Source organism: Sceloporus occidentalis, unplaced genomic scaffold (assembly GCF_023333645.1).
Source record: "Sceloporus occidentalis isolate IW3139 unplaced genomic scaffold, rSceOcc1.0.p SCAF_2, whole genome shotgun sequence".
In the NCBI taxonomy this organism is placed as follows: Eukaryota; Metazoa; Chordata; class Lepidosauria; order Squamata; family Phrynosomatidae; genus Sceloporus; species Sceloporus occidentalis.
Genome location: NW_028316982.1, coordinates 21851577 through 21863778, shown reverse-complemented (window position 1 = coordinate 21863778; position 12202 = coordinate 21851577). Strand labels below are relative to the sequence as shown.

The 12202-nt window shown below is 43.7% G+C and overlaps 1 protein-coding gene across 3 annotated transcripts in view; it reads right to left on the bottom strand.

The window, feature by feature from the left end:
• LOC149318039 (programmed cell death protein 10) overlaps positions 1 to 12202 on the bottom strand; it is a 44736-nt gene that overhangs the window by 6282 nt on the left and 26252 nt on the right. For all 3 annotated transcript variants that reach the window (XM_089508901.1, XM_089508902.1, XM_089508903.1), the window contains exons 4-5: positions 6420 to 6537; positions 3672 to 3798 (exon numbers count right to left, since the gene is read on the bottom strand). In XM_089508901.1, the coding sequence (XP_089365027.1) occupies positions 3672 to 3798; positions 6420 to 6537 (245 nt within the window). The remainder of the gene's footprint in view (positions 1 to 3671; positions 3799 to 6419; positions 6538 to 12202) is intronic.

Below are 12202 nucleotides of genomic sequence, written 5' to 3'. Positions count from 1 at the left end.
TATATTATATAGCAAATAAGCAGATTTGACTTTTGGTATTTCACTCTGAATAAAGAGAGTGACCCATGATTTGCCTTAAACTATTCTGTGACTACCGATCTTATAAATTGAGGTTGCTATCTTGTTCTGCCTCAGTCTCTAGGAATTTAAATAAAGTTAAACCACATGAAAGAAAACTGTCACAGCAAATATTCTTGAAAGTAGTTTGAAGTCTGTAGTCTTTCCCAGGATTAATGGATACAACTCATCTAGTTCTACTTTGGCAGGATAAAGGTCACAATATAGTGCACCCTTGCCTTACATGGGGGATCTGTTCCGGACCCCTCTGCATAAGGCAAATAGTGTGCATGCTCAAGCCCCATTGAAAATAATGGGGCTCATGCATGATGTGCGGGGTGGCGCATGTGCCATTGCAACCCCAGTGGCGTGGCTTTCAGCATAAGCTGAAAGCCATATAAAAAGTGCCCACGTATGAAGTGGGCACACTGTACAATCTCAGCCTTCTGTATGCACTTTCCAGACTCCTCCCACAGATACAAAAATCCACGGATGCTCAAGTTCAAGACTTCAATGGCAGCACATGAAGGAGGCCATGCCACCATTAGGAACAGCCCCCGTTGGCCCCAGTGGCAGTACGTGTACACTGCTGCACCACCATTAAGGATAACAGTACTTGTCCCTAATGACAGCATGCACGTGCCGCCACCGGGGACAATGGGGCTGCCCCTAATGGTGGTATGGCCATGTGCACACACTACCATTGGGGAAAACAGGGGCTTGCCATCCACAGATGTCTGAATTTGTGGATGGCAAGTCCATGGATACCGACAGCTGACTCTATAACAAAACTAACAGCACTGTGTTGGATTGAGAGATGTCAGAAGACAACGATAATTCTACAATGTTTAACATTCTCAGATTTCCATGTTTTAACTAATGGCATGACATGCTCAAGAGTTAAGAGTGCAGCCATCTTAGCTACCACACTGAATCCAAAGACACACAAACACTGGGATTATAATGTGGTAAGGGAAGACCTACCACAAGACGTTTCAGGACATTTTGTTAACCAGACCTAATGCTATAGCAGAACTAGAGATGACCAGTGCTACCAATGCAGTCAACAAACTATCAGCTCCTGGTTCATTAAGTTTCCAAGAAAGAAAGAAACAGTTGTAGCCATTGGGCACAAATGTGGTTCAATTTCTGGCTCATGAGAGAAAAACTGCTGGTCCACCACATCTGAGAAGCAGAACTCTAGATCAGCAGTAGGAACTATATATTATTCAGATGATATTGGACTGCTATTCTCAGCAGCCCCAGCCAGTACAAATAATGGTGGAAAACTATGGATGCTGGCCATGAAAGCCTTCAACTTCACAATGATGGAAAATGCTGGAAGTTACAAACAATTAACATCTGGAAGGTTGCAGAATTCCTAATCTTGTTCTGCATTTTCAGGTTTGGATCTCTGTGTGCTGCTAACATCTCAGTGACTCCCAAACATAAACAGGGCCTTGCTATAGCATCAAGGTAGTACACTTAGGTTTGAACTTGGCTGAAATAGCAAAGAGGGAAATGACTGAAGAAACAAGTATCTAAAGATGTATCTCAATTGAATTGGGAAGAATAAAGTAGGGCTGAAAATGCATATTCTCTCTGAACTAATTAATTCCCAAGAACCCTATAAATTAATACAGTGTGCCCGCATAATACACGGATTTCAGAATACGCTCAAACCTGCGTAGAGCTGCGCAGGGGCGGTGGATTGCAAGGGGCAGCGTGTCCCATTCAAATGATTGGGGCGTGCTCCACTGGTGCGTATGCGCCGCTGCGCCATCACCACGTGCATGAGCCCCATTCAAGTGAATGGGGCTCAAGCATATTCATTTTTGGCTTACATATGGGGGGGGGGGGGGGAAATCCGGAACGGATCTCCCATGTAAGCCAAGGGCACACTGTAAAAGAATCATTGACAGTGTAATTCAGAGGTGGGTAAGCAATGGGTACAAATGCCACCACTGTGGGGTAAGGTTATAGCAAGTCAACAATCCTATACAATGGGCCCTTCCTATACATGGGGGATCCGTTCCAGACCACCCCTCCCTGCGTATGGGCTAAAACACATAAGCTCAAGCCCCATTTATTTTAATGGGGATGCACCCCCACATGTGGTGCAACATACACACCACTCATTCTTCTAGAGCTTGCCATCGTGACCCTGAGTCTGCATATGGTAAGCCCGCGTAAAGCACAGGCACACTGTCAACAGATATTGACAATGTCTCTGATTCATGTTTTTTTCTTAAACCATTGTCTTTCCCTTTAAATATGCCTGCAGTTAAGCATATGACCAGGAAAAAGAAACAGGCCATGTTGTTTAATTAGAAGAAAAGAGGACAATATTTGAGGAGAGGAGAAAGTTAATGGACAAAGGACATCTGTTCTTACATGAGGAATGCAGAAATGATTTACTTCCCAGACTTTAATGAGTTAAAGGAACACCCACTGCAATTGCTATTAGATGATCCCATGAAGAATTTAAAACAGTACACTGTCACTTGACTTCTTGTAGCATTTGACTAATTAAGTAACAGGAGGTCAACTGACCATATCTGACAGATTAAGTGATTAGCAGACCTTAGCTGCTTCAAGTCCCAAGCTAAAAAAACAATCCACTGTTGAATCAAAGGTCCAATCCTACTGTGACATCAACCACATGTCTGGGTCCTAGCAGAAATAGAAATCAGTTGATTTGAAGAGAGGCAAATAAGAGCTGTTCTTCACAGCAAAAATCTGAGAAAACTATGAACATACTGAAACTTCCTTTTATCCACATGGTAAGAGGAGACCCATCTTTTTACTTTACTGTGCTCTTAACACACTACAACCAGCATCTTCTTAGTGATGTATGCAAACTTAAGTCCACTTTATCTTTCTGTATGGCTTGTTTTGTTATGGAAGACAGTATTTCCTTCCACATCTGTAATAAGCAAAGCCACCCCAGGACCTCAGAAATTTGTTGAGATGGTCATGCTGTGATTAGTGGAGAACACAGGGGATCAGGGAACTGCTTGGTTATGCCTTGTAGCCAGAATCAGGTAAAGATCAATGACATAATCTACTGAGAATCTAGGAGATCTCAGCAGAAGATGCCATCTGTCTGCATCTGGCTTCTGGGCATAGTCAGATACTTCTAGGATCTCTGCCTTTTGATGCTCCACCAGTCATGGACTGGCCAACTAGGAGAACTACCTTTAAGTCCAGGCGGCGGTGGTGGTGAGCAATAAGCCATAGCCAAATTTTACATGCGGAATTCTTAAGACTATGCTGGGAAAAGTAGGATCTCAGCCCATGCTTGCTGAGAGTACTACTACAAATAAAATATTTTAGCAAATTAGACAGAATGGCCATCTGTAACAAATGTTTTTTTTAGCTGCTGAAACTACAAGCACAATGCTCTGCAGCGCAGAACAAAAGCTGACCACTCAATATTAAAGCAAATGTTATGAATCAGAATCTTCCAAGTCACCCTAGAAGAAAGTAAAAATGGTAATTAAACAAAGTACTACAGGTACACTACAAATAAATGGCAAGCAGATAATTTAAAATTCACATTTTATGACAAAGCCTTCACTTTGATCAGGAAAATATTAGACATTAGCACTTACTTGATTGTCTGAAGAAATCTCACTCTGTCATTTATCTCATCTGGAATCTTACTGAGAATTTGTTTAAGTGCTCGTGCCTTTTCATTTAAGTCTTGGAATTCTGGCTCTGGCCTTTCAATCATATACTCTGAGGGAAGAAAATAAATTAACTGGTTATTTATCCCAAGTTTTAAATGGCTGCAAATGTTTGATGAAAATGTTAACCAAACCAAATTCAACAAAAGTGGCAGGCAATGACTGAACTATAAGCTTACTCCACCACTCTTACTTATAGGGAAAGGACAGTGTATGTAACTAAAGTTTGCATGCCAAGTACTGAACTGTTTGAAGACGCTTAACTAGGCAACTAATCAAAGTAGGAAAAACAAGTAGCACTCTAGGTATATAAGCCACTTGTGAGTACCAGGGAAGAGACTTTATGAGATGGAATGTGGGCTTAAATTGACTTCTATACTCATTGTATACAATACAGATACCTGCCTATGGAAGCTGACTCTCATTGCCCTCTTCATTCTTGACCAGCCTGTACAGCTTCTGAAAACTGTTCTAAAGTTTCAGGATCCACTTTTACTGAAGTGTCTTAGAATGCATTTGTACTGCAGAAGTAATACTTTAATTGTCATGGCTCCATCCTAAGGATGGGATTTGTAGTTTGTTGTTGCATCTGAGCTCTCTGACAGAAGCTAAATATCTCACTACTAAGCTGAAATCTTCTGAATTTTGGTATGTGTGTGTTTTCCCTATGGCCCCAAACGGACGCTGTACTCTGGGCAGCCATGATCCCCAAAGTGTGGGAGCACGTCCACGCCACCCCATATACACACCACACAGAATAGTCTGGGAGTTGCAAATGTGAAACCTTAACCCCTTCAAAGCCAGTAAGACAGGCAATTGAAGCAAGATGTTTTGCCAAACAAGCCCGATAAGGCTGATTTACAACCCGGACATTGGCAGACCAAGCAATCTTTTACAATGTAGATTTGATTCCCTTTGATATAGGACAAATACGTACCTTTGCATTCAGGCTAGTTTTTGCTTATGAAAGATCCCCAAAGTTCTTTGTCAGTGGGCTAGTTGGAAGGCACCGGGACACTCTGTCACTGTGAACTCTGACCAGTCCTGGTACTGGTCCCTCTGCTCCCTCCTCCCTCTGCTCACCTGAATGGCTGTATCCCACACCACCCCCTCACAATTTGATCTGGAGTCAAGCCCCAGCTTGTGTAAGAATCACCATTAGTTCAGCCTCCAGTTGTTCCAAGCTAACTCCTGATTTCCTTGGTCCTGGCATGCACATGTGAGTGAATGTGGATTGTTGTGTGATTTCCCCCCTTAATAAAAGACATACTTCATTCAGAGAATTCTGCCTCTGCAATATTCCTTTGAACCCCTTTCTCTCGGTATATATAAGGGAAACAGTCTCGAGGGTCCTTACAGCCGATCCAGTAAATTGAGCTACATAAAATTCCCCCAGAAAGACTCTTGGCTACATCACCAAACCAGAAATCCCAGAATTCCACAGCATTGAGCCATGGCAGTTAAAGTGTCATTAAACTGCATTATTTTTACAGTGTAGATGCAGCCTTACTGATATAGTTGGACAGAGCAATTTATATGTTTGTTTCTCCCCATTACCACAGTTCTTGCAATTCAAGTGGACCATATTCCCTTAAGACAAAAATTTGGGGGACCAACAGGAAGAAGTGGCAGTGAAAGATTCAGTTTCCATGCATCCCATTATCAAGGCAGATATGTAGATTTGATGCACTGAGTGGTCTTATATATGGTATGAACTTGATATAAAGTGGAAAACAATGTTTTATAATACATTCTCTTAGACTTTGATAAGAAGGAGAGGAATCTGGCTTTTACCTGCCACTTTCTTCTAGCCACCAGGATACTGGAACTATCAGAATTATTATTATTATTATTATTATTATTATTATTATTATTATTATTATCCTTTATTTATAAAGCGCTGTAAATTTACACAGCGCTGTACATACAATCTTTTTAATTGGACGGTTCCCTGCCCTCAGGCTTACAATCTAAAAAGACACGACACAAAGGGAGTGGTGGTGGGGAAGGGGCCTCTCTAGTAGGATAATACATATAAAATTCATAGCAAAGCATAAAGCATTTACAACTTAGAAATGCTTGTACAGCTATTTTTATAGTAAATGTACAGTTTTCCTGGCTATTACCACCAAGAAATTCAGTTTTAGAGGCACAAACAAATCACCAACAGAAATATTTTGTCTTTTAAAAAACATTAAAAGGTACCAGCAAGCAAATATATAAACTTGAGGTAGAAAACCAAGTTTGGAAGGTTGGAGGGTAGCAGGCTACATAAGCCCACAGTATACCTTGGAGGGCCACACCCTTCACCTTATAACCTGCAAATAATCCCCCCCCCCATGCTCTCTGTGACCATGAGGGGATTTATACCACATTTTAGCCTCCCTCAACTCTTTTATGCCCAAGAGATCCCATTTTTTTCTGGAACGGGGGAGAGGTTACCTTCTCTTTTTAGAAATGGCTTCTCTTGGGCCTAAAATGGATCAAGACACCCCATGTGATAAAAAAATGTCCCCATACACTCTAAAGGCCATTTAGGATCATTTGAGAGCAAATAAAATAAAATAAAATTCATCCCCACCCCCCAGACCACAAAAATAGCCTTGGGGAGCTGTATGCAACTCATAGCCCACACTTTGCCCATTCTTGAGAAAGGCTATAAGGAAGAAATACCTTCTACATCATCAGCAGCCATGCGTAGAAGGGACTCAGTAAAGTTTACTTCAACACTTTTTTTCTCCAAAATTTTTATGATGATGTCTTGTGTGAGACCTGGGTTTTCCTTTTCAGCCTGCATTTCAAAGAAGTTTGTTTATTTAGCACACAGACAGATATCTTGAAATCAGTAAAAAGCCAACAACGAACATATCCAAGAACAGCTACAAGATGTAAATTCAAGATTATATTTTTAAAGGCTAACCAAGCAGAAAAGGTTCATAATCAGTTCTGCACTGCCTTCTTCCCCTGCAAAGACAGACTCATATTTCTTGGACTACATCAATATTTTTTATCTGTAAATTTCCCCAATAAGCTGTTTCATTCATTTCTGTTCTGCACTCATTTCAATGCATCATAAAAAAAAGGAACGTTGGGTACTTACCGTGACACGTTCATTTCCTGCAGAGAAGGGTCCTGGCATCCTGTAATCTGGGTTTAGCTCCTCCTATTTGCTCCTGTAGGCAGGGACAATAAACAAAAGACCGGCCCCTATATAGGGAGGAGCTAGCCCCCCTGAGCCTCAGTCAATAACAAGCCAAGCGACTAGTAAGGTAATCAAGGAACTGAACTTTAGTAACATCAGCTAAGGGTTAACTAGAACACCTTAGAAAAAACTAGTCCAAGAACAAACAAGAACTCAGAAAAACCAATCCAGCAACAAGAAGAAGAACAAGGCAGGTCCACCAACAGGCAGGGTCGGAGGCCGCAGGCAGCACCCGGGTGGGCAGGATGCCAGGACCCTTCTCTGCAGGAAATGAACGTGTCACAGTAAGTACCCAACGTTCCTTTTCCCAGCAGAGAGGGTCCTGTCCTCCTGTAATCTGGGATTTACAAAAGCCCTCTCGAACTGGGAGGGAGGTGTTGCTAGGAGACTGTGGGCCCCGACACAATCTGTTGGAGGAACCTCTTTTCAAATGACACCTCTATGGACTGAGACACGTCCAGTTTGTAATGTCTTATGAAGGTCGAAGGCGACTTCCGTGTGGCCACCCTGCAAATATTTGACAGGGAGGCGCTAGTGGTCAAGGCCGCAGAGGTAGATGCACTCCTGGTTGAGTGCACCATCAACCCCTCGGGTGAAGTGAGATCAAGAGTTCAGTAGCTCTTTTGAATACAAGACCTGATTCACCTAGTCAGAGTCGAGACTGGTACCTTGCACCCCAAAGAGTCCAGGCGAAAGGAAAAGAACATCTCAGATGACCTTTAGGTTGAAGTCCTCTTGATGTAGATTTTGAGGGCTCTGCACACATCCAATGTGTGCCAGGTCTTTTCCAAGTCCTTCTTAGGATCGGGGCAGAATGAAGGCAGGAGAATGTCCTGTGATACCTGAAAGGCTGAGTTGACCCTAGGCACGAAGGTAGGGTCTGGACGAAGGCACACTGAGACAGGCCTAAAAATACACAAGTCTTTAAGTACCGACAGGGCCCCAGCTCTGACACCCATCTGGCGGAGGGAATGGCCGCGAGGAAGATGACCTTGAGGGAGAGGTGTTTGAGGAAGGCCTCCCAAAGGGACTTGATCGGACCAACCGTCAGAGCCTTTAAGACCGTGTTCACATCCCAAGATGGAAAACGATGTCTGGTGGGCAGGCCCTGTTGGAAAACTCCCCTCAACAGCCTCTTAATGTGAGGATGGCTGCCATTCTAGCTGCTCTCGTATGGAGCAGAAACGATGTGATGGCAGACACCTGCCTTATAACCATGTTGGGTCAAGCCCTTCTTAATGTCATCTTGGATGGACTATAGCAGGTCAGTCACTGAAAACCTGAAGCAGTTGATGAGAACTTGCCTAAGCAGTGGATTATGTGATCAATCAGAATAGAACCTGATCTAATCTGGACCTATGGCAGCTTCCAGCCTGTCACTGATCACCTTGTCAACTGGTTATAGCAATGAAGGTGATATTAAGGTGATTTCATTTGTAGTCATTAAGACTTACCACTCTGAAAGAGGAATGTTAATGTCTGACCTCCAATTAAAATTTCAAAACAATGTGCAGTTCTTTACTGGAACATCTGTGACCTGTGTAAAATAAGACTAATCCCATGGTTAGGCAAAGAAGACACTGGATTAACCTTTATCTTGCAGACATTGGTGAGTCCATGCAGAAACATAGATGCACTCTGTGTTAACAGGGTATGTGGTCAGAATTAAATCTGATTTCTTTTGAGGATGAACTTGTCTAGAGACTTCAAAAATCACCCCAACTCCATGTAGCAGTCTATCATCAACCTGTATGAAGGCTGAGGGGTCTCGCGGCTAAATGAACTGCTGATTAAGGAGTCATGAAATGGGAACAGGGACCTTGGCAAGGATAGCCCTCTGGTATCTAATTTCGAGGAGAGAATTTTCTCCACAAAGGGATCTGTCAAAGGAACACAAACCTAAATTTAAAATAGTATAGTGGGCCCTCGATATGTACTGGAGTTGGATTTAGGACTTTGCATGGATACCAAATCCATGGAAGCTCAAGGCACATAACATATAATCGCATAGTAAAATGGAGTCTCCTATATAAAATAGTAAAATCTTAGTTTGCTGTGTTGTATTTTTGTTTTGTTTGTTGTTTTTATATATATATATATATATATATATATATATATATATATATATAAAAGCTGTGGGCATATAGGTGGCTGGTGTAAGTCTCTATATGGAGCTGTATGGTATATTAAATCTGAGCATTTTTGCTAGCAGAAAACAAGGCATAGGCACTAGGGAGTCTGTTTTTCCAGCCCCAAAAGGTAGTAAACAATGGTGTTGTATGCCCAACAATATGGAAAGGAATCTTGTAGCACCCTGAGACCACCAAAGAAAAGAGATTAGCAGCATGAACCTTCATGGCCTTGAGCCCAATTCATCATACGTATGATAGATCCTGTTACAATAGGCTTCCCAAGCCAGGCAGCAGTTGAATGGCAAGGCCATCAGCAGGCATTCTTATTTAAAATTTAACAATCTAGACAAGGTAAAAGGTAATTGTGATTTTTGTGGCAGACCCCTCAGGGCTCTGTAGGATGTCTGAATGGGATTTGAAGCAACCCCTTAGTAGAGAAACCTGATTATATTGTTTTAAAACACTCATGGAGGAAGGGGAGTTTCTCCTCCCATGGAGAGGAGTCTGTCTGTTTGTTTTTGATAAGAATTCTTCTTAACCCCCTGTATTAGTGAGAACCATCTCATGGAAGAAACTGTGTTGTTTTTGTTTGTTTGTTTAGTTTCTTCCCTTTAACAGACATCTCTCCAACAAAGAAGGGAAGGCAAGGGGAGCCACATCTTTTGAGGCTAGCTGACTGAGGTTCACTGTGTTTTATAACAGGAACATAATCCTTTTGCCACTAAAATGGAGTTTGGTTGGTCACCTTAATCCAATATATCTATTACCTCATATGAGATGTTTTTACCAAAGATCCTCAATGCATGTAAGCATTAGAGGTCCGTTGAGTGACCAGAGACCTTCTCCTTGCTTGAGTCACCCTGTTTATTAGCATTTAAATGAATCTGTATTGTTAAAACTTATGCTCTTAATGAGAAGTGCTATGGCTGATAACAGTTTGCACAAAGGAGGTAGAACCATGTGCTCTGGACCTAATGGAGACAGTGATGGAGGCCCATGAGGAGGCAAGAAAAGTCATCATGTGGCTTTTATGGCTAGCCCCTCCCTTGAAGAATTAGTTTCCAGGCATCTTCTCTGGCCTGGAAAAAGGAGAGGGGGGTGAGCAGAAAACAGCACAACTCAAACCTCATGTGCTAACATTAATAAAATGAACACCAGAAAGGTTAACCAGTATCTCTTGTAAATCTGAGCCCACAGCCCTGTTGATGTGGGGGCTCTCCCCTCCTTTATTTGCCCCATCAAGGGAGGCTGCCTGGGCAGTGGCTTATTCCAAGCACTGAGGAAACTGCTCTTGAGTTAGCAGTGACTGAAGACCATTGCTAATCATGGGTAGATAGCTGCATATGGCCTGTAGTGTAGCCCTGATACTCACAGGGCATTTTGTTTTATTTATGTTTAAAACAGCCCCAACATCAAGCTGGGGTTTACAGCTTAGCCCTTTTTAATTTCAGGCAGGCTTTATAGTAACCTGGCTGCATGATAGAAGCTAGCTTGGTCCTCAACTCCCTCCCACTTGCATAGGTAGCTGGGAAGGGCAGAGGGACTGCTGTGGGCCATGGCTCTACATTTACCTGAGGTAAGTCTGCGTCCTGAGAAAGGATAATCTCTGATGGAAAGGAGAGGCCAAGCGCTCAAGCTTTTCTCTCAAGAGTGCCATGGTTTGGGGCAGCCAAACACAATTGGGGGTGAAGGGAACTCTCCACCCATGATATCCACAAATGGTTTACCTCTTTTTGTTGTTGTAATTTTTGGGGAGGGAACACAGGAGGATTTGTATCCATGTGGTCTATCAAAGAATCCTTGGGTTGGAAGAGATCCCAAGGGCCATCCAGTCCAACCCCATTCTGCCATGCAGGAACTCTCAATCAAAGCATTCCCGATAGATGGCCCTCCAGACTCTGTTTAGAAGTGGGTGGCAGAGGCCCTGTTCTCTCTGGGGAGGACATGAAGCCATATTGTGCTTTTTTGTGGGATGCTCTGTGGCAGCCTAAAAAGACCATTTTAGAGTTGGAAGCTTCAGCTCCTGCTGGGCCAAGTCCAGCTTCCTTTACAGCCATGTGTCTGTGCAACACAGAGGAGGAATCCTCTGCCTCCTTACACACCATCTCATTATAAGAATTCAAAAGGAATGTGTAGGAGCCCTGGCAACACCACCATGTGTTTCCCAGTCTGCAAAAGGACCCCCCACACCTGTTAGGGTCCTGGGTGCCATTGGGGCCAGAGATGGGAAGGAAGGGGGAGACCAAGGGTTAATGCCCCCATCTGCCCTCCTGGCAGAGTCCCAAACCTTATGCTAGGCATAGTGCCTGCAATGGCCGTGGCAGAGGCCTCATGGCAATGCCTGCCCTAGATCTGGCAAAGGTTCTTTGGTGGCTAGAGAGAGAGGGCCCCTGGTACTCACCGTTCTCCTGTGACTTCTAGCTGGCTTGCCTCTCTGACCTTGGCCATTTCAGGCTGGGCAGAGGTGATGCAGAGAAATCCTTTGCCATGGCTTTTGGCTGGCCTGTCCTCTGAACTCTGGCTGGGCAGAGATGCTGAGGAGGGAAGTTTCCATGACTTCTGGCCAGTTTCCTCACTGATCCCTGGCCTTAAACAGGCTGGGCAGAGGTGATGTGGAGAAACAGAGACATGGAGGGGATACCCCTCACCATCTCTTCCCACGGCTCCCATGTGCTGCAATGCTGTTTGCAGAAATCTCCAGTGCTCCCACCATGAAAGGGGACAGCTTTGGAGCAGAGGGAGAGTCATTGGCAAAGCCAAGACCTTTCTCCAATCATGGGAGCCCTTGCCATTTTAAGTCTTCTTCATGTTTCCAAGGCTGTAGTAAAGAAGCTGCAGAGCAACAGCAAACACATCCCAATGGGTCTCACTCTGAAGCCAGCTCCCTCTGTTGAGCTGGCAGACCCTGAGCTAGGGAAGCCTGGGTTAAGGATGGCCCTTCACCCATGCTCTCAGGGTCCTCTGCCATAGCCATCACCAAAGAAGGGGGGAAAGGCAGGAGAGAGGAGAAGAAGGGAAGGCCAAGAAAACTCTCAAACCGCTTTCGTAGAAAGGAAAAACTTTGCTGGCTCGAAGAGAACATCCTGCTAGGAGCATAGGCAGGAACAAGACTGAGGCTCAGG